Below are 21,979 nucleotides of genomic sequence, written 5' to 3'. Positions count from 1 at the left end.
ACCGAAAACCAAAAACTAACCACATCTCCTGGAAGGAATCAGCGAGCTGCCCTGGACAGGAACGAAGAGTTCTGGCCGGAGCCTCCCCTTGTCCTGCTGGAGGAGCTGGAAAACAAAAAAGGGGGGAAAGAGCGACAAGAGGGCTGTCCGCCCCGATGCTGTCTGTAACAACAAGATGTCCACGAGGAGCCCACCTAACAAAAACAGGTGGAGCCGGGCAAAAAGGGTTACCTTGAACGAACCCCTCACTGGAATAAGGACCCACGTTTTTAGCGAACGATGAAACAGCCGAGCCAGATGGACGCTTCTCTGAGCGAAGGCCCTGATTGGAGGACGGGAAGTGAAAAGACTCTGAACACACCGAAGCGAAACGGGCCGACACCTGGCCGAAACACGGACGCGCGAGAGGGCCGCATTCGGATCTGACTGGAAGAATGCCAGCAAGAAGGAGGGAAGATGTGGTCCTCACCCACCGGGAAGCTCTTTCCTAGTGGAAATAAATCCTGGAGGAAACTGGATTCCCGGCCCTCAATGTTGTCTGTAATCCTCTTGTCAACAGACCTGACCGAGGCAGAGCCCGGGATCCACTGGCGTGGCCGTCGAACTTGGGACTTTGAGTCCTGGTAGAAGAGAGGGCCCCGACACGGAGAACTTGGCGGTCGGGAAGGAGCCCCGGGGCCTCCGTGAGGAGTTGAGTAGGCTATGCGAACTATGCTCGCCTGGGACACTCCAGAGGCATCGTTGCCTTGGTCCATCCTGAGAACCCTCGAGACCATGGGAAACTGCGGGAAGATGCAGGAGAACCTGAAAAGGCTACCCGACCGGTCGAGGGCGTCGTCACCTAGTCCAGAGCAGGTGGTACACTCGACGTACCATTGACTTGAAAGCTGGAACGGGAGAACAATAGGTCCACGACTGGAGGTCTTCCCTCGCCCGGGAACTGACTGGTGACTCCCCTGTTGAGGAGCCCTTTTCCTAAGGGAGGTCTTTCCTACCGAAAAAAATCGGCCGTCTAAAACGTCCATGCTAGGGATGTACTGCCGAGGTCAGCGAGTTAAGGGACCCGTCCCCGGGCAAGATTTTCTTGGCCTCTTCCCTTGCCATGAACTCTCTGCGTCTACCTGGTGGATGATGCACGTCGCCGCTGTGGCAAACCCCGACCCAGAGAAGAAATTGAAGCCGTGCTAACAGGATGGCTCTGGCTTCCGGAATATTGAAGGGGAGACAACGCTCTAGGGCTGTCCCTCGGGACCGTGCCGAGGAATGGTGGGGGCAGCCTACCCTAGCACGGGAGACTGGTGACGGTTGATAATATCCTCCAGAGGAGGGAAGGGAAGCTTCCCAAGGGACGGTTTCGAAGACTGGTCCGCTATGAGGAGATTGGCGGATCACCCGCGAAGACGGAACCCTCTTTGTCTCCGATCTTCAGTGTGGTCCACTGGAGAGTAAGGGATGAATCTGGTACGTGCACCGTCGCTATCACCGCCACAGACTGCCGAGGGCTCGCATAGCCAAAACGGGAGCGGGTGGCAAGGGTACGCGGGACTCTGTGCCAGGAAGGAAAAAACTATTCCTGCGTGAGGAGTAGCTACCCCTGAACGGGCTCGAAAAAAAAAAAAAAAACGTGCCCAAGGGATGATGGACCGAGCCGGGGTCTGGTAGGACTCCTTCCGGTATCTCAGCTGCGCTAGTAGCGAAAAGTGAATATGACGGTCTAAACCCCAAGCAAGGATCCTTGAAGGGAGAACTCTGGGCCTCCCGGCCGTACTTGGGCGTAGAGAACCTAGCAGCCCTGTAGAGTAGGGTGCGCAGGGACAGTGATCCCTGCAAGCGCTCTGATAAAAAACTGGAACGGTCCACTGCCACTCAAGGTGGAGGGGCTGTTGGAGGGATAGAGGCTTCCTGACGGGTGCGGCGTGAACGGGCTGGGACCTAGTGTGAGGGGACGATCCTGATGCATCTGGGTCGATGCAGGGAAAAGGATGAATCCTTCCCTTACGTAGTCTAGGGTAGAGAAGTACTCTACTCTGACGTAGCCAAGTGGGGCCACTGGACTCGCCTATCTTCAGAGTGGCGTTCCCTAAAGTCGGAAGGGAAGTCAGTGACCTCCTAGATGTCAAATCTGCGTTCCTGATCCCGAGTCAGAGGTCTCGACAGGTGGGCACACTGATGGTAGAGGCTCAGGCCGAGCAGTAGGCAGGCCCCAGGTATGTGAAGAGAGGGTACTCACTGAAGATGATAACCAGTCCTGGGACGGGATAGGTGGAACTTGGTCCGCTGCGTATGGAGTCCGCTGATTCTCTGAGGGACGCCACGTTCGGGACGAGAAACCCGGAGGAACACAGGCGGGTCGACCACAGGGTGGGGTGCCCCTTCCTTTTGGAGCCCCTTTTTATAAGGGGTAATGACAATAAAAGGACTTACCATTGGTAGAAATCGAGGCCTGGGATTATCCGTGCTAACACAGTCACACGGCGAACTGTATTCCACTGAAACCGAAGGGGCCTGCCGTCTTCGTCTCTGCAAGGTGACTGCCCCCTCTCTCCAGAGCCCTTCGGGGGAATGATAATGCCAAAAACACACGACTTACCGGTGGTAAACGGCGTGTCTGGTAGATGTCTGTAATCAATCCAAGACTCCAGTGTAGCCTGGCCATACTTTCCGAAAACCCCTTTGGAGAAGGGAAAAAAGACAATGACATGGCTTACCGCAGGCAAACGTCGTGTCTGGTAGTTGTCCGTGAACACGCGGTAACTCGGCGAACTCTGGATGTCCCCCGAGCACATCAAGGGTCTGCTCCCAACGCCCTAAAGGAGACCTGGGTGCACGGAGAGAAGAGGGGCTGTCCGTAGCCTTACGGCTTGACTCACCGTTTCTAGCATACTAATGCGTCCTGCGCCAAAACATCTAGGTCCTGCTCGGAGTCCAGCGGAGATGGAAAGCCTGGGCCAACACCCGAGAGGTCGTAAGACTACCGTAGGAAGGGCAGTCTGGACCTGGGGAATAAGGTGGAAAACTGGGGGGCCACGAAAGACGAGACCTGGCAGGTCCGCTTCCAGCCTAGGAAAAAGGTCCCTGGTACGGGACTTGTCTCCCCGAGGGAATGGCGCCGTCTTGTGGATGGTATGACCAAGCGTCGGCGGGGGACGCAGCGCATGCGCACGAACCCGAGGGACGTCAGCGAGGGAATATATGGCCTGAGACAGGGCGTTAACCAGCCGGCAGGGGCGAGACACAGGGGCGTGCGGTGCCAGGGGCTGCGGTAGCTGTCAACACTAATCTGCCATTATGTGCGGGAAATTACCATTAAGGGAACCGCAAACTTGAGCTACCGGTCCCAAATAATTAAAAAACTCAGCTCTGAGAGCTCTTAGACTAACCCTATTGGGATGTGTCCTGATGCAAAAAACCCGAAAAAAGTACCTGAAGAGGTTAATGTATAATGTACAAAACGCAAGCCCTGATAAAAAACCGCACTGTATTTAATCATCATGGAAACTAGGGTTTATCTTCCCCTGATATACGGGCTGCTGCAGCGTCAGTAAACCGCATACCAGGAGTTTGCCATAATCACCTTTTTTTTTTTTTTTTTTTTTTTAAATGAACGCTGAGGAGGCTGGAGGTGGGCCCAGGAGAGCGGGAAAACGCAACCACCGCCCCCATTGTGATGCCTGGGGCTGAGCGGAGGGCGGAGACGGAGCGGCCGGCGGCCAATAGCGATGCGGCGGGGGGCGGGCCTGGGACGCCGGAGACAGGGCCGAAGCCGGGGCCTAAATTTTGAGGCAGCCGGCGCAGGGGAAAACAGAGACCGGCGGATCCACCCGCAGGAGCGGCGGCACGGCAGCGACGAGCACCGCAGGCGCGGAGAAGGACTCCATCGCCGGATGGAGTCGCGGCCGGGGCGCCCAGTGAGTAGGCCCGGACCGGGGCCTAAATTTGAAACCGCCGGCGCAGGGGAAGGTAGAGACCGGGAATCCTACCTGCGGGAGCGGCGGCGCGGCAGCGATGTCTGGGCACCGGCCGAGCCCTGCCTGTGTGGACTCCAGCGCCGGGTGGGGGCGAGGCCGGGGTGCTCGGTGAGTAGGCCCAGACCGGGGCCTATATCTTGTAGCCGCCCGGGAGAAGGGAGGGTGAGTGTCCTACCTGGTCGGCGGCGCCGCATCTGGCAGTGTGCAGGCGTGGAGCTCTGCACCTGTGTCCGCTCCGCACACCGGAGGGCTGGCTGCGGGCCGCAGAAGAGAATGAGGCAGGCAGACAGGCAGGAAGATGGACGCTGGTGGGGACAGGGAGCCCCCTGTAGTGAGGCAGCGCTGCGGGCCCGATATCATCCAAACGCGCTGCGAGGTCCAGTCCCTGCTGTATGCCCCTTGCACCCTTTGGAGTGATACCGCAGGGTGAATAGGGGGTGCCCAGGAAGGATTAGCCCCGCGTGCCAACCCGGGAGTGGTACCGTGGAATTGGACGGGGGAGAGGGCCCGACGAAACAAGCTTCTGCTACCCAGGGGAGTGGTACCCACACGGGCTGCGAGAGCTGAGGTAGAGAAAACGATACCTGCAGAAAAAGAGAAATCCAACAGATGAGAGCGACGAGCGTCGCCGAGAGAAAAAAGAAAAAATATACGCAAAAAAACAAGTGGCTGAAGGGGGCCCAGTCGGCCCACATCAGCCTCCTACGACACTAAGCAAAAAACTGATTGAGCCCGCCTCCGGCTCAGGGGTTATACTGCTGGGGAGGAGCTAACTTTTTCTGTTTACTTAGTGTCAGCCTCCTAGTGACAGCAGCATAACCCATGGTCCTGTGTCCCCCAATGAAACGATAGAGAAAATGTATATTGTTCAGATATTCAAGTCATTTGTGTGTTTTTTTTCTGTAATACATGGGACTTCAGTTTTACATGTTTCTGCAGAGTAGGAGCAGGACGACCTGGGTCTATGGGTGGTACAGAAGCAGTTAAAGCAGTAACATCATCAAGTTGCTGAATTTACACCTCTCATCCAGCTACTCAAACTACTTACCAGGACTGCTTGAAGCAGATTTCTTATTAGTCGGTGAAGAGAGTGATGATACTTTCATAGCCGGCACACTAAATGTAAAGCCAACCTGTGAACAGAAACACACTTAAATGTCAAAATCCTAAAAGCCCGAGAAATTATGAAAGGTCGACAAAATGGGCAGTGTAAAAATAGAGGCACGTTCGTAATCAATTGACCTCACTAAGCGGCATGATAATGCTCCGGGTCCCTTTTCATTTTACAGAATACAATACACTGGTGGACTAATCAAAGCACTTGATGGAGTAGATGCTGGTGACCGCTTGGCTCAGAGGAAATGTTCAAGGAGCCATAGAAGCAAAGTTTGTTTCTGTCAGGCCCCCTTCCCAAAAAGCAGTAGGGAGGGTAACCGTATGGAATTTTAATCCTTTGCAACTCTGCAAGTTTATCACATTAGCTGATATTTGTAAAACTTCAAATTACCGTATTTGGGGTCCATCTAATAATTCGGTGATATCTTACCGGGGGACGGGGGTGTGAAGGTCAGCAGCAATGAAGGAGAGAGTGTCACAGAAGGTGGTGGAGTACGGTGATCCTGCAGGTGTCCCAGATGCTCGCTGCGGGCGCTGTGAGGTACGTAACATCCAGAAACTGGCGGCGGTGTGGGCTTCAAAGAAATGGTGCCTGGAGTAGGCGCATGCACAGATTGAGCTACTAGCTCAATGACAAGTCAAAATCTCATCTGCGCATGCGCTTTCTCCTGGCGCCATTTTCCTTAAGTCCACTGCTGGGAAATCAATGGGCCGGAGGCGGCACGTGCGCAGATGAGATCTTGAGCAGAGTTATCTACGCAAACGCCGACTCCGGGTGCCATTATTTGAAGCCCGTGACATTTTCAGGATGGCCCCTGTCTCATCGCCCACAGCAGCCCACAGCACAGTGCCCACAGTACTGACCCTGCCTCCTGCGACCCCCCCCCTCCACCACCTCCCGATAAGTTACATTCGGATTATAAGACACACCCTCATTTTCCTCCCAAATTTTTGGGAGGAAAAGTGCGTCTTATAATTAGAAAAATAAGGTAACAACCTTTTCAACACATCCAAAAACTAAACATCATGGCTTCAAAAGCCAAAATCTTTGCAGGTAACTATCCTAAACCTTAGTACTCCGCTTTTTACTATAGTTATGTATAGGAGACTAGTGCTAGCATATCTGAAAAGGTAAAAATCATTCCGGATATTTAACATTTCCAACTTGACTTCTAGCGGCCAGCCATAGCACTAATTGAATCTGATTAATTGGAAACTCCTTGTCCAGCACCAGGAATACATTAGACCACACACAAGAATATATCCACAGCAAAAGTCTGTCAACATACAAGCCCCGATGCAGGTGTTCTGCAATCACGATACCGGTTCTTGCTACTTACAGATGACCCAGGAGATTGTGCATTGGATTCAGTTGATTTTACAATGGGAGATGAAAATGTGAACGAGGGATTACTTGGGGAGTTGATGGCCTGTGCCTGCTAGGAAAAAAAAGTAACAATATGTTAACTATTTTAATTTTTTTAAATCGAGAAAAAGGGGAAATAAAATAAACTTACTGTGCTAAAAACAGATTTACTAACAGCAGCAGGAGGTGGCGTAGTCTTCACCGGGTGACCAAAGGAAATCTTTGGAAGTGCCGTCGAGCTAATCGGTAAAGATATCTGTGGCAAATCGGGAGCCTCCACCTCCTAAAGGGAAGACAGACAGTGATCAGTATTGTATCAGTGATATGCAAGGAAATAAAGTAATACGCATGAAAAAGGTACACACGAGTGAATACCTCATCTGGTGCCTTGTTTGTATAATGGGAGCCTTTCTCCCTCATCATTTTGCCTCCACCTCTTCCTGACGGAAAGCCATTAGAAGCAGGGGTACTGAACTTGGGGTACAAGAAGCTGAAGAATAGAACGACAAAGGTTTAGCTCTACCTGGAAGTCGGCCTCAATGGAAAAATGGAAATATCACAAACACATGTACACATCACCGCTGCAGCCAATCACTAAGCGAAGCCACTTTGCCGATCTAGATGGCGTGACCGGCCTAGCTCTGTGATAGGCTTCAGTGTCGATTCATGCTGTAGTCGTGACCGTACTGCTGGTGCCACAACAGAGACTGGCGCAGCAGGAGAGTGACAACCATATGGCTTTACTTTACAACACAGGATACGTTGGGGTCCACTTTTCTAAAAGTGGTAAGCCCCTTTAAGGGAATCTGTCAGCAGGTTTTTGTTATAGAATGTGAGAGATGCATAACATAGGGCAAGAAAGCCGGTTCCAGGGATGTGGCACTTACTCTGAACTGCTTGGTGCAGTTTTAATAGAATCCATGTTTGTCTGATGTAGCAGAGGCAAGACGTCTGCTCTCTGTATAACCCCGCCCACACCCCTGATTAGCTGCTTGATCACAATGCACAGTGTTCCACAGTGTTCCAAATTATTATGCAAAAAATGTTTCATATTTTCCTAAATTAACTTTACGAATTGCAGTCATTTTCCAGTCATCTACTATTCGAGTATAATTGAAATGTTTTTGATCAAACTGCCTATGAACAGTATATTTTTAAAAATAATAAACACTCAAAATGCATGTTCCAGATTATTATGCACAGCAGAGTTTTCAACCTTTTTATTTTTATTTTGAAAAACAAAATGGTCAATTGTGAAATAAGCATTATCAGCTTATTACAAAATGAAATCAAACAGTTTTCAAGTCAAAACTTAATTCTAGGTGATGTTACATTTGCACATAGGATGCCTTGTTTGAAAGAAGCTTCTGAACTCTCTCGTCCATTGAATGTCAGTTTTTGGATGGTTTGTGCTTCCATTGTTTTGCATGTGGACAGAATACCCTCCCAGAGCTGTTGCTTAGAGGTGAACTGCCTCCCGCAGTCATAGACACTCCTTTTGATGATGCTCCAGAGGTTCTCAATGGGGTTGAGGTCAGGGGAAGATGGTGGCCACACCATAAGTTTGTCCTCTTTTATGCCCATAGCAGCCAGAGATGCAGAGGTGTTATTTGCAGCCTGAGACTGTGCATTATCATACATGAAAATGATTTTGCTGCGGAATGCACGGTTCTTCCTCATGAACCATGGCAGGAAGTGCTGTTTTAGAATCTCCACATAGATTATGGAAATCATCTTTACCCCTTCTGGGATCCTAAAGGGGCCGACAATCTCTCTCCCCATGATTCCAGGCCAAAACATTACTCCACCTCCTCCTTGTTGGCGCCTTAGCCGTGTTTTCATGGGGTGTCCATCAACCAGCCATCCTCCACTCCATCCATGTGGACCATCGAGCGTTGTACGGCACTCATCGGTGAACAAAACAGTTTGGAAGTCAGTCTTGATGTATCGTTTGGCCCACTGGAGCAGTTTCTGCTTGTGTGAAGTGGATAGAGGTGGCAGACGGGATGGCTTACGCAAAGCTGCAAACCTCTGAAGGACCCTGCATCTTGTTGTTCGGGGGACGTTGGAGGCACCAGCAGCTTCAAAAACTTGTTGCTGCTATGACAAGGCATTTTAGCAGCAGCTCTTTTAACCTGACGCAATTGCCTGTTGGAAAGAGTCCTCAATTTTTCCTTATCAGCACGCACACGTGTGTGCTGTGAATCAGCTACATACTTGTTATATATTGTGCGATGATAACGATGAAGTGTCTTGGCAATGTTGATTGTAGTCATGCCTTGACCTAAATACTCCACAATTTGTTGCTTTTCAGCAGCCGACACATCCTTTTTCTTTCCCATTTTGCCAAAAAATGTAGGCTGCTTAATAATGTGGAATAGCCTTCTTAAGCTGGTGTCACACTAAACGACAGCGACAACGACGTCGTTGTTACGTCACCATTTTCGGTGACGTAACAGCGACCTTGTAAGTCGCTGTTATGATCGCTGCTTAGCTGTCAAACACAGCAGAAGCAGCGATCATAACGTCGCTGTGCTACATGTGCAGAGAGCAGGGAGCCGCGCTTAGCGCTGGCTCCTTGCTCTCCTGCAGCACACATCGGGTTAATTAACCCGATGTGTGCTGCAGCTACATGTCACAGTTCAGAGAGCAGGGAGCCGCGCGCACTGCTTAGCGCTGGCTCCTTGCTCTCCTTGCTACAGTATACATCGGGTTAATTACCCGATGCATACTGCAGCCACATGTCACAGTGCAGGAGCCGGCACTGGCAGCAAGAGCGGAGGCTGGTAACCAGCGTAAACATCGGGTAACCAGGGAAAGGTCTTCCCTTGGTTACCCGATGTTTACGCTGGTTACAGCTTACCGCAGCTGCCAGTGCCGGCTCCTGATCGCTTCATTTCGTCGCTCTCTCGCTGTCACACACAGCGATGTGTGTGTCACAGCGGGAGTGACGACCAAAAAATGAAGCTGGACATTCAGCAACGACCGGCGACCTCACAGCAGGGGCCAGGTCGTTGCTGGATGTCACACACAGCGACAGCGACGGGACGTCGCTGCAACGTCACAGAAAATGGTGACGTAGCAGCGACGTCGTTGTCGTTGTCGCTGTGTGTGACACCAGCTTTAAGTAGTCTTGCCTTTATTTGGACACACCTTCCAAACTAATTTGCACAGGTATCTGCAATTGCTTTCAGAGATATAAAGAGCCCTGACACACATCACCATCAATGAGTTTAACCCCTTCAGCCCCGGGGCACTTTCTGTTTTTGCTTTTTTCTCCCTTTCTTCAGAGAGCCGTAACCTTTTTATTTTTCTGTCAATCTCGCCATATGAGAGATTGTTTTTTGCGGGACGAGTTGTACTTTTAAATGAAACCATAAGTTTTACCATATAGTATACTGGAAAACAGCAAAAAAATTCCAAGTGTGGAAAAACTGCAAAAAAAGTGTGATGGCACAATAGTTTTTGGGATGTTTTAGTCACGGTGTTCACTATATGGTAAAACTGATGTGTCATTGTGATGCCCGAGGTCGGTGCGAGTTTGTAGACACCAAACATGTATAGGTTTACTTGTATCTAAGGGGTTAAAAAAATTCACAAGTTTGTCCAATAAAAGTGGCTTACGTTTTGCGCCATATTCCGAAACCCGTAGAGTTCTCATTTTTTGGGATCTATGGCTCAGTGACTGCTTATTTTTTGCGTCTTGAGCTGACGTTTCTAATGGTACCATTTTTGCGCAGATGCTACGTTTTGATCGCCTGTTATTGCATTTTGCGTAAAACTTGCGGTGACCGAAAAACTTAAATTTTGGGGTTTGGAATTTTTTTGCCACTACGCTGTTTACCAATCAGATAAAGGGTCATTGCATGTCAAGTGGACCAGTGGTCCCCACTCGACCTTCTCCGATTTTGCTGAAAATTTATAAGGATGTACACGTATGTTTGAAAAGAGGTTCTGTAAATTTTTAGGGCCAGATCTCAAATACATTGGGCACTGTTGACCTTTCACTGGAGGGTCCACCAAGCCTGCGGCTTCAGCTAAGAGGATTTTGCAAACTTTGGCACATAACCATTAGGCTATGTGCACACGGTGCGTTTTTCTCGGCGTTTTTGCGCGTTTTTCGGGTGCGTTTTTGGCCTCAAAACTGCATGACTTTGCTTCCCCAGCAAAGTCTATGAGTTTTCATTTTTGCTGTCCCCACACAGCGTTTTTTTTCAGCTGCGTTTTTGTGGTGACCACAAAAACGCAGCATGTCAATTATTCCCGCGTTTTTCACTGCGCTTTTCATCCATTGAGTTCAATGGGATGTTGAAAGACGCAATGAGAAACGCAAATAGCTGCGTTTTGGTGCGTTTCTAAGACCAAAAACGCAGCTATAAGCGCAGGAGGTGGGTAGTAAAGTGACGTGTACAGGAAGAGGATTCCTTCTGTCAGTATAGACAGAAGCATGAATCCTCCCGGTACCGTCACCGCCGCGTCCATCTCCCGTCCTGTGCATGTATGCTGCCGTGCGGCGCCATGTACAGGCAGGAGGTGGAAGCGGCTGCGAAGACAAAAGTTAACAGTAGAATAAAAAAAAAAAAAGTTATACTCACCTGTCTGCAGCCTCGCGGTGCCATGCCCGCTCCCAGCTCCTGTCACGGTATCGCCGCTCCCGCTCCGGCTGTGTGCAGTCTCCCCGGGGCAGGACCTTGCTTGCAGGACCTGGCGATGGATCACCTGATGCAGTCACCTGACGCATCAGGTGATCGAGTCTCGGGCTGACGCGGGCGCCCGGCCGGTATCAGCGGATGCGTCAGGAGACTTCATCCCTGATTACCGGCAGCTGCTGCAGCGATCGGACAGGATCAGACTCCCGCCCCATCGCTCCGGGAGCTGCCGGTAATTCAGCACATAAGTGAGTATTATTTTTTTTTTTTTTTTTTCTACTGATGCATCAGCTGATTGTATAACCGGCTTTTATACAATCAGCTGATGTGTGATGGGATTTAGGCACTTGATCCTGACACATCATCTGATCGCTTTGCCTTCCAGCAAACCGATCAGATGATATTGGATCCTGATTGGACGGCGCGGGACCCTGACCCAGGATTACTGCGGAGGGGGGTTTATTTCAATAAAGATGGAGTCACTAATTGTGTTGTGTTTTATTTCTAATAAAAATATTTTTCTGTGTTGTGTTTTTTTTTTATCTTTACTAGAAATTCATGGTGGCCATGTCTAATATTGGCCTGACACCATGAATTTCGGGCTTAGGGCTAGCTGATAATATACAGCTAGCCCTAACTCCATTATTACCTGGCTAGCCACCCGGCATCAGGGCAGCCGGAAGAGTTGGATACAGCGCCAGAAGATGGCGCTTCTATGAAAGCGCCATTTTCTGGGGTGGCTGCGGGACTGCAATTCACAGCGGGGGTGCCCAGAAAGCATGGGCACCCTGCACTGTGGATTCCAATCCCCAGCTGCCTAGTTGTACCCGGCTGGACTCAAAAATGGGGCGAAGCTCACGTCATTTTTTTTTTAAATTATTTCGTGAAATTCATGAAATAATTTTAAAAAAAAGGGCTTCCCTATATTTTTGGTTCCCAGCCGGGTACAAATAGGCAGCTGGGCGTTGGGGGCAGCCCGTACCTGCCTGCTGTACCCGGCTAGCATACAAAAATATGGCGAAGCCTACGTCATTTTTTTTTTGGGGGGGGCAAAGAAATCCTGCATACAGTCCTGGAAGGAGGATGCTGAGCCTTGTAGTTCGACAGCTGCTGTCTGCTCTTCTGCATACACTATTGGATGGAGGATGCTGAGCCTTGTAGTTCGACAGCTGCTGTCTGCTGTCCTGCATACACTATTGGATCGAGGATGCTGAGCCTTGTAGTTCTGCAGCTGTCTGCTCTTCTGCATACACTAGTGGAGAATGAAGAACACATTGAAGAAGGAAATTACATCAGACCTTTTTTTTTTTTGTTCACTGATAAAAAACGCATAAGGACGCAGTGAGCAAAAACGCAGCAAAACGCAGCAAAAAAACGCACCAAATCGCGGCAAAACGCGTGCGTTTTTTGCCGCGTTTTTTCGACGCAGGTGCGTTTTTGTGCGTTTTTAGTGGCCAAAAACGCACAAAAACGCAGCGTCAAAAAAACGCAGCGTGTGCACATAGCCTTAGAGTTCTATACTGGCTATGGTGCTGAAATTTGGCATACTAGCTCAACTTTTGCTGCTAAACACGATAAAGGTATTACCGGCTATGACAAAACAATATTTCGGCCGCAATTTTGTGTCAAAGTAGCTTGTAAAACGCCTCGTATAAAATTTATGCCTAACTTTGCCCATATATAACTCAAGACCAAAAAACAATAGTAACTGGTGCTTTACCCTGTACACCAAACATCTACATGACTTTGCATTGCTGCAATATCACGGTCAAACCATATGTATTTGTGGAAATATTCACACCCACATATGATGACAAACTTAAAAAAAACAAATTTTACCTATTTTTAGGTCAAATTTCTCAAAAAGGGTACCCCTAAAATATATTAATTCAGATATCATTAGAAAGAGCACATTTTTCTCTACAAGTATCATTGTTGGGGTATTTTTTGCAGTCTCTCAGTTTAGAAAATGCCACTGAACATGGTGTTATTTATGCGCGGAATGATTGATTTTGGGTTTGATTTTCAGATTCTTGTCACATGTTACAGAGTTGTATTGTTGCTAGCAATGTCTATTATAATCAAAAACCTATAAACCTTTTTAGTCATGAAAAGTTATTGACTAATAATAATACCTAATAATAACTAATCAGTGATTGCTCACGACATGACACAGTTGCAGTCCACACTTTAACAGTAATTGTGGAGTATGTCAAGACTCATCTATGGGATTCGTCACATCCACTACTTCAGCGATGGATCTGCAGCCCAGTACAAAAATTTCAAAAATGTTCTCAACTTGTGCCACCACAATGCTGATTTCAATATCCAAATTGTCTCTCCAGTAAAGGAGACAAACTCTAGCACAGCACCACCTATTGGAAGTAGTGATCCTAAAAGTCACAAGTGGATTTTTAACAATCCTTTGCAATATGACTCAGGATATATAAGCCAGATCAGAATCCCAATTTTCAGACACGGTGTTTCGGGGTGCTTGCCCCTCGTCAGTGCAAAGTATGGGGGTGTCTGATCTGGCTCATGAGAAAGCTATGTGGGGACCACGGGGGAACACTATTCTCCTTAAGGAGACTTTGCAAGCCAGTCTGGCTGCCAAGTAAGGGGACTTATAGCTGCCACGCCCCTCTAAGAAATATTCAAATTGTCTCTCCAGTAAAGGAGACAAACTCTAGCACAGCGCCACCTGATTTCAATATCAGCGCTGAATGGATTTTTTTTGGTACCAGTCGGGAAAGTCGCCCTGTGATGGGATTGGAGGGACAGCAAAGAGGTTGGCAGCTCGTGCCAGTCTTCAACGGCCAACTGAAAACCAAATACTGACCCCGGTGGGTTTATTCAACTTTTGCAACGAGCAACTGCATGGAATCAGGTTGTTTTTTTTTGCTCCAAAAGAAAAAATTGACGAAATAGGGGTAGTTCAAGAGGAAAGGTTGAAAGATGGACATACAATTGCTGGAACAAGAGAAAATCACCAGTTTGTGCCAATTGATGACAAAAAGATTGGCATTTCAAGGGTGTGAAATGAGCCATCCTCTTTCATTGCCCATGTAGATGGATCTGTCAGATCAGAAATGCCTTTTGTGCCAATTGCAAACCTCCAGCCAGGGCAATACATTGCCTGCATTTACGATAGGAACTGGTGGATTGGAAATATTTCTGAAATTTCAGTCGACGACCATGATGCATTAATAAATTTTATGCATCCTCATGGAGCAGCTAGCTTCTTTCACTGGCCTGTGAGAAATGATACATGCTGGATTCCCGAGCAGTCCATCATTGCAATAATTCCAGCACCAGCTGCAACAGCAATGGGCCGACAATACAGCTTCTCTGAACCCATTATGTTGCAAATTCAGCAACAATTCCAGACCACTTACTTAGACTGAACATTATGGCTTGGGAACCAACAAAAGATACCCAATATTAGGCTTGGGATCCTAGGCAAAGACACCCACCCTCAGGCTTTGGAACCTGCGATAAAGAGACCACCCGCGACTTGCCTTGCACGGCTATCGGCCATGGCTCCTAGGCGATGGGGCTGCCAATTCTCGAAAGACAGCATTATTACAATTCTTAATAGGATTATAATACCAATTCTTAGGGAATTGGTGGTGGTATAACCACCATGGACCAACGCAAGGGTTTGAATAGTGCAGTTACCACTCATTGCGTATTAATAAATAACACCATGTTCAGTGGCATTTTTCTTTTCTTAAACTGAGAGACTCCAAAAAAAATATAATGATCCTTGTAGAGAAAAATGTGCTCTTTCTAATGATATCAGAATTAATATACTTTAGGGGTACCCTTTGAGAAATTTGACCTAAAATAGGTAAAATTCGTTTTTTTAAGTTTTTCATCATATGTGGGTGTGAATATTTCCACAAATACATATGCTTTGACTGTGATATTGCAGCAATGCAAAGTCATGTAGATGTTTGGTGTACAGGGTAAAGCACCAGTTACTATTGGTTTTTGGTCTTGAGTTATATATGGGCAAAGTTAGGCATAAACTTTATGCGAGGCGTTTTACAAGCTACTTTGACACAAAATTGCGGCCACCTTAATTGATTTTATATTTTGATAGATCGGGCATTTCTGAACACAGCGATACCAAATATGTGTATATTATTTTTTTTTTAACCCTTTAATTTTCAATGGGGGGAAGGGGAGGTGATTTGAACTTTTAGGGTTTTTTTTTTATTTTTTATTTTACTAGTCCCCCTAGGGGGCTATAGCGATCAGCAATCTGATCGCTCTGATCTATCTGCTGATCACAGCTACTTCCTGCTTCACTGGCCTCCGGGCCGGGCGAAAAAGAAAGTGAAACGTCATAGTTACAGGCATCATCACATGACCCTGTGCTACCATGGCAACCACCGAAAGTCACGTGATCACTCAGTGAAAATCTTCACCGCGCGTATATACATCTCGTTACCAGACTTTGGCAGCGAGATGTAAGGGGTTAATGTTACGGGTGGAATGCGATTCCACTCGTAACATGCAGGCACACATGTCAGCTGTTGAAAACAGCTGATATATGTGCCGATCGCTGCCGCCTGCCCGCGGCAGGGGGCGGGGCTTAACGGGACACGCTCCATGACGGATATATCCGTCCATGGTCGTGAAGGGGTTAAATGACAAAAATAAAATTCTAACCTTATCACTCCTAAACTCTTTTTGCATAATAATTTGGAACACACTGTATATACTAAGCTGCCAATTAGTGGTGGGATTACAGAGATTAGCCTGACTGTTTGGCATATGAGTACTCCTCTAGTGAATCTCCTCCTGATAAAACACTCATTGTATTAAAACCACAGCATACAGCCTAATAAAGGCCAACCCTGGAATCAGGCTCTTTTAGGATTAAATCGAAAACCTGCTGTTACCTTAAAAGAAGTGATACACTACAAAGCATATTGGCCATATTGATTTAAAGCAGAGAAAGAAGGCTTTTTCAAAATACCTTTTTCCAATTCAGCCTGCGAGTGGCGCTATTGCTGTCCGCTCATCCCCCATCACGTGACCCCGGCTGCAGTGACCTCTGATGTCCATTGAGGTCACGTTAAGTTCCGGAATTGGAGGTTGACCCGACATCACCGAGGCAGGACCCAGTTTCCCAGAGTGACTGGGCTGCGGGCGGAGATTCATCGCACATCACATCCCAGTATCTCACACGCCCTCACTTTCACCGCTTAACAGAGCGCAGCAAGCACGCGAGATGCTGTGACGTACGATGAAACTCCGCCTGCAGCCCAGTCACTCAGAAAGACTGGATCCCGCCTTGGTGATGTCGGGTCAACTTCCAATTTCGGAAGTTGACGTGACATCACCGGTCACAGCAGCCTGGGTCACGTGATGGGGATGAGCGGACAGCGATAGCGCCACTCACAGGTAGATTTAAAAAAAGAAGGTATTTAGAAAAAGCCTTCTTTCCCTGCTTTAAATTGATGAGGCCACTATGCTTTGCAGTGGACCACGTCTTTAAGGTTTATCATAATCACCTGTTTGACAATATAATGAATTCCCCACTACCTACAAAAGCATAAACATCCAGGTACAAGTACAAAGCAGCTTCTGACAAACATGCTATACACACATTAAAGGGATTATCCACACTTGGAGCACAAGTCTGGAGTCACTATATGACTGCAGACTTGTGAATCCCCACAGTGCGCACTTTCAGGATTCTACAATGCCAGGTGGTCATGTGACCACAAGCATATGAATTTGCATACTTACACAACGCACAAGCCTGCACCCCAAGCCCGGATAACCCCTTTAATCCTTGTTGAATTTAATATATGGGTTGAATTATAAAATGTAATTGCCAAACTAACCTCTCCGTGTGTTGTGGGGCTGGTGCATCAAGGGTATGATTTTTGGGCAGCTCCTGCAAAGAAGAGATATTCAATAATTAGAAATTCACCTCAGTTGAATAGGTAACAAAAATAAATAAAAAAAAGAAAATTAAAGAGAGCACGTTTCCATAACAATGTAACAACTACTCAATGCCATCGCTCAACTGCTGGAAACCGCATCCAAGTTGCAGTTGCACAAATTAAAGCTATATGTCCAGGTAAGGCATGTGCACACAGTTGCTCTTTATATATAAATAAAAAATTAAAAATCATCATCACTGCACTAGATTAACGCTATATTGAAGACATTTTTGCTGTTGAAACACTAGAAAGGATTCAGCACCACATTTCCTTTGTACTTCAAAAGTTATTTGGTTTAAATCAGAGGTCTCAAACTCGCGGGCCACATGCTGCCCCTAAGGCTGGTTCTTGCGGCCCGCAGACACCGAGATCCAGTGACGATTGCAGCCCGGTACATACACGTCAGCACTTTCCTTACGGCGAATATAATTTGTGGCACCGCGAAGAGAACACCTCTACACAGCATTACTAATGGCAGCTGCCGCCGGCCAATCAGAGGCCAGCAGCTAACGTGTGTGTATTCTGATTGGCTGTAGCAATATGGGCACATTACTACAGGATGGGGCAATGTGGGCACATTACTACAGGATGGGGCAATGTGGGCACATTACTACAGGATGGGGCAATGTGGGCACATTACTACAAGATGGGGCAATGTGGGCACATTACTACAAGATGGGGCAATGTGGGCACATTACTACAAGATGGGGCAATGTGGGCACATTACTACAAGATGGGGCAATGTGGGCACATTACTACAAGATGGGGCAATGTGGGCACATTACTACAAGATGGGGCAATGTGGGCACATTACTACAAGATGGGGCAATGTGGGCACATTACTACAAGATGGGGCAATGTGGGCACATTACTACAAGATGGGGCAATGTGGGCACATTACTACAAGATGGGGCAATGTGGGCACATTACTACAAGATGGGGCAATGTGGGCACATTACTACAAGATGGGGCAATGTGGGCACATTACTACAAGATGGGGCAATGTGGGCACATTACTACAAGATGGGGCAATGTGGGCACATTACTACAAGATGGGGCAATGTGGGCACATTACTACAAGATGGGGCAATGTGGGCACATTACTACAAGATGGGGCAATGTGGGCACATTACTACAAGATGGGGCAATGTGGGCACATTACTACAAGATGGGGCAATGTGGGCACATTACTACAAGATGGGGCAATGTGGGCACATTACTACAAGATGGGGCAATGTGGGCACATTACTACAAGATGGGGCAATGTGGGCACATTACTACAAGATGGGGCAATGTGGGCACATTACTACAAGATGGGGCAATGTGGGCACATTACTACAAGATGGGGCAATGTGGGCACATTACTACAAGATGGGGCAATGTGGGCACATTACTACAAGATGGGGCAATGTGGGCACATTACTACAAGATGGGGCAATGTGGGCACATTACTACAAGATGGGGCAATGTGGGCACATTACTACAAGATGGGGCAATGTGGGCACATTACTACAAGATGGGGCAATGTGGGCACATTACTACAAGATGGGGCAATGTGGGCACATTACTACAAGATGGGGCAATGTGGGCACATTACTACAAGATGGGGCAATGTGGGCACATTACTACAAGATGGGGCAATGTGGGCACATTACTACAAGATGGGGCAATGTGGGCACATTACTACAAGATGGGGCAATGTGGGCACATTACTACAAGATGGGGCAATGTGGGCACATTAGTACAAGATGGGGCAATGTGGGCACATTACTACAAGATGGGGCAATGTGGGCACATTAGTACAAGATGGGGCAATGTGGGCACATTAGTACAAGATGGGGCAATGTGGGCACATTAGTACAAGATGGGGCAATGTGGGCACATTAGTACAAGATGGGGCAATGTGGGCACATTAGTACAAGATGGGGCAATGTGGGCACATTAGTACAAGATGGGGCAATGTGGGCACATTAGTACAAGATGGGGCAATGTGGGCACATTAGTACAAGATGGGGCAATGTGGGCACATTAGTACAAGATGGGGCAATGTGGGCACATTAGTACAAGATGGGGCAATGTGGGCACATTAGTACAAGATGGGGCAATGTGGGCACATTAGTACAAGATGGGGCAATGTGGGCACATTAGTACAAGATGGGGCAATGTGGGCACATTACTACAACATGGGGCAATGTGGGCACATTACTACAAGATGGGGCAATGTGGGCACATTACTACAAGGGGGGGGCAATATGGGCACATTACTACAAGGGGGCAATATGGGCACATTAGTACAAGGGGGAAAATATGGGGACATTACTACAAGGGGGAAAATATGGGCACATTGCTACAAGGGGGACAATATGGGCACATTGCTAAATGGGGGACAATTTGGGCACATTACTACAAGGGGGACAGTATGGGCACATTACTACAAGGGGGACAGTATGGGCACATTACTACAAGGGGGACAGTATGGGCACATTACTACAAGGGGGACAGTATGGGCACATTACTACAAGGGGGACAGTATGGGCACATTACTACAAGGGGGACAGTATAGGCACATTACTACAAGGGGGACAGTATGGGCACATTACTACAAGGGGGACAGTATGGGCACATTACTACAAGGGGGACAGTATGGGCACATTACTACAAGGGGGACAGTATGGGCACATTACTACAAGGGCGCAATATACTGTCCAATATCATTTACTTTACAGTGGACCTGCCACAAGCCCAAAAATTTGAGCTAAATATCTTGGATTGGACATTTGCTCAGCTCACCCTGCGAGGTGCCGATAATCTAGCAGCCTCTCTCCCCCCTTGTGAATATCCAGCCCTGTATATGGCGAATGCCCGGGCTGTCACTAAAGGAGCAGGAGAAGCTGCGTGCCTGATTCAACTAACATCCTGTGAACTAGCACGGAATAGTGCTGTGTGGCTCTGCTCCATTTAAACTAGGAGTGCAAATAGGAGTCCCTATCACGGAAACTACTCTATATCTCCAGGAGGAGAAAGTTCCGTACAGTTACCCAGCTTATGGAGGTTGATGTCTGAACTTGACCGTAGGAGCGCAAATAGGAGACTCCTGCATGGAAATGACTTTATATCTCTAGGAGGAGAAAGTATCGTGCAGTCACCCAGAATGTGGAAGCTTGATGCCTGAACTTGACTGCAGGTAAACTCCTATTGGAACACTTGATGAGCTGGGGTTCTACCTCATCCTCACTATAATCTTGAAGTGCAGTTTCTTCAACTTCATTTAAAGGCACTTGGAACGCTGAAATTGCTGCTTATAATATATTAAGCCTCTATTAAAAACTTGTGCTTATGGATTGAAAAAAAAAAAAAATTTCTCCAGGTATCTGAAAAATCATGTTGCAGTGATATTTTCAATTGGCATTAAATATCATATGCCTTGAAACATCACTTAATACACTATAATAGATTTAATAATTGCTATACTACCGGCCGGGGTACTGCAACCAGACACCTGGTATCTGTTTGCTGCACTATTAATTACTTATTCTTTATTTTATTTATTTCTACCATATGTGGTGTATTTTCTCTTTTTTTTCTCTTTTTCTATTGTGTGAATTGTTTTGAATAAATCTGTGTCTAAAACAAGGATAGCAATAAAAAGTATAAAATATTAACAAAAAAACCTCTTAGCGCTGGTTTATTGGGGATTTTTTAATTCCAAAAAAATCTCAATTAAAATTAATTTCTGATTCCAGGTAAATTAAAGGGAATTTTTGCCTATAAACCTAGCTGCAGATTTAATGGTTATTGGGGTCAAGCGCTAACAATTGTCTGTAGACAACTTGGTATAATCTTTTCTGTTTTGTGCTGTATTAACTCCATTGCAAAGGTATTGACATTTATTGCTTTTGTAGCATAATATATGATTGTTTCTGCTTGTGATTCAACAGGGCATTGCTTCAGTCATCAATGGGGATGTATACTTTCACCCCTTCCTACATTTACAGATATTGACAAACAGGAGGGAAAATATTAGATCAGCACTTACAGATCATTACCCTTTGGATATGTGCCCACAATCAGGACTTACTGCGTCCTGGATGCAGCGGGTCCTGACCTGCGGAGCCGCTAGTCTCCTCCGTAGGAGAACGCAGGAGACCGCAGCTACTCGTACCCACGATCAGGGTTCAGTGTGCTGCGGTCTCTCGCTTGTGTTCTCCCTACAGAGGACTCATGCGAATCTGCAGGAAACAATTGACATACTGCGTCTTGGAAAGCAGCACCAGGAGGTCAGTGTTTGCTGCAGAACAAACAAGCACAGTGTGCACGGCTTTTCGCTGTCTCCAAACCGTTGTGGTGTACAGTACAAGCATAGTGGACGGGATTTCCAGATATTCTGTGCCCACTGTGCTTGTTTTTTCCGCAGCAAACGCGGACCTGGGGTACGTCTTTCTAGACCGCAGCATGTGAATTGTTTGCTGTGGATTTGCATGTGTCCTCCGTATGGAGAACACAAGTGAGAGACCACAGCGCACTGAACCTTGATTGTGGGTACAAGAAGCTGCGGTCGCCTACATTCTCCTGTGGAGGAGACTCGCGACCCCACAGGTCAGGACACACCGCAACCAGGACGCAGCGGGTCCTGATGGTACGCACATACCCTTAAGCCCTATTTAAAGACACAATTAGTACTGTACAACAAAAATCAACTGACAGGTTCCCTTTAAAATCAATAAAGAAAAAAAAAACAAAAAACATTTTATTTAAAGACATTAAAATCTACTAAATTAGTTAAGGTGAATCTTAGTGCAAAAAGGTAAATATTTGTGCAAAAAGGTGAGGCACAGCAGGACGATAGGATAAAAAAAAAATGGATTTTTGTGTACTCACCGTAAAATAGTTTTCTCTTAGCCATCATTGGGGGACACA

The 21,979-nt window shown here is 47.3% G+C and overlaps 1 protein-coding gene across 1 annotated transcript in view; it reads right to left on the bottom strand.

Moving 5' to 3' along the window:
* NUP153 (nucleoporin 153) overlaps nucleotides 1-21,979 on the bottom strand; it is a 177,169-nt gene that overhangs the window by 60,074 nt on the left and 95,116 nt on the right. The window contains 5 exon segments of the mRNA XM_075314720.1: nucleotides 5,017-5,101; nucleotides 6,425-6,520; nucleotides 6,602-6,733; nucleotides 6,826-6,940; nucleotides 16,961-17,013. Coding sequence (XP_075170835.1) covers nucleotides 5,017-5,101; nucleotides 6,425-6,520; nucleotides 6,602-6,733; nucleotides 6,826-6,940; nucleotides 16,961-17,013 — 481 coding nt within the window.

This window comes from Anomaloglossus baeobatrachus, chromosome 6 (genome assembly GCF_048569485.1).
Source record: "Anomaloglossus baeobatrachus isolate aAnoBae1 chromosome 6, aAnoBae1.hap1, whole genome shotgun sequence".
Taxonomy (NCBI): Eukaryota; Metazoa; Chordata; class Amphibia; order Anura; family Aromobatidae; genus Anomaloglossus; species Anomaloglossus baeobatrachus.
Note: the sequence above shows the minus strand (reverse complement) of the source record. Positions and strands in the feature narration are given on the sequence as shown.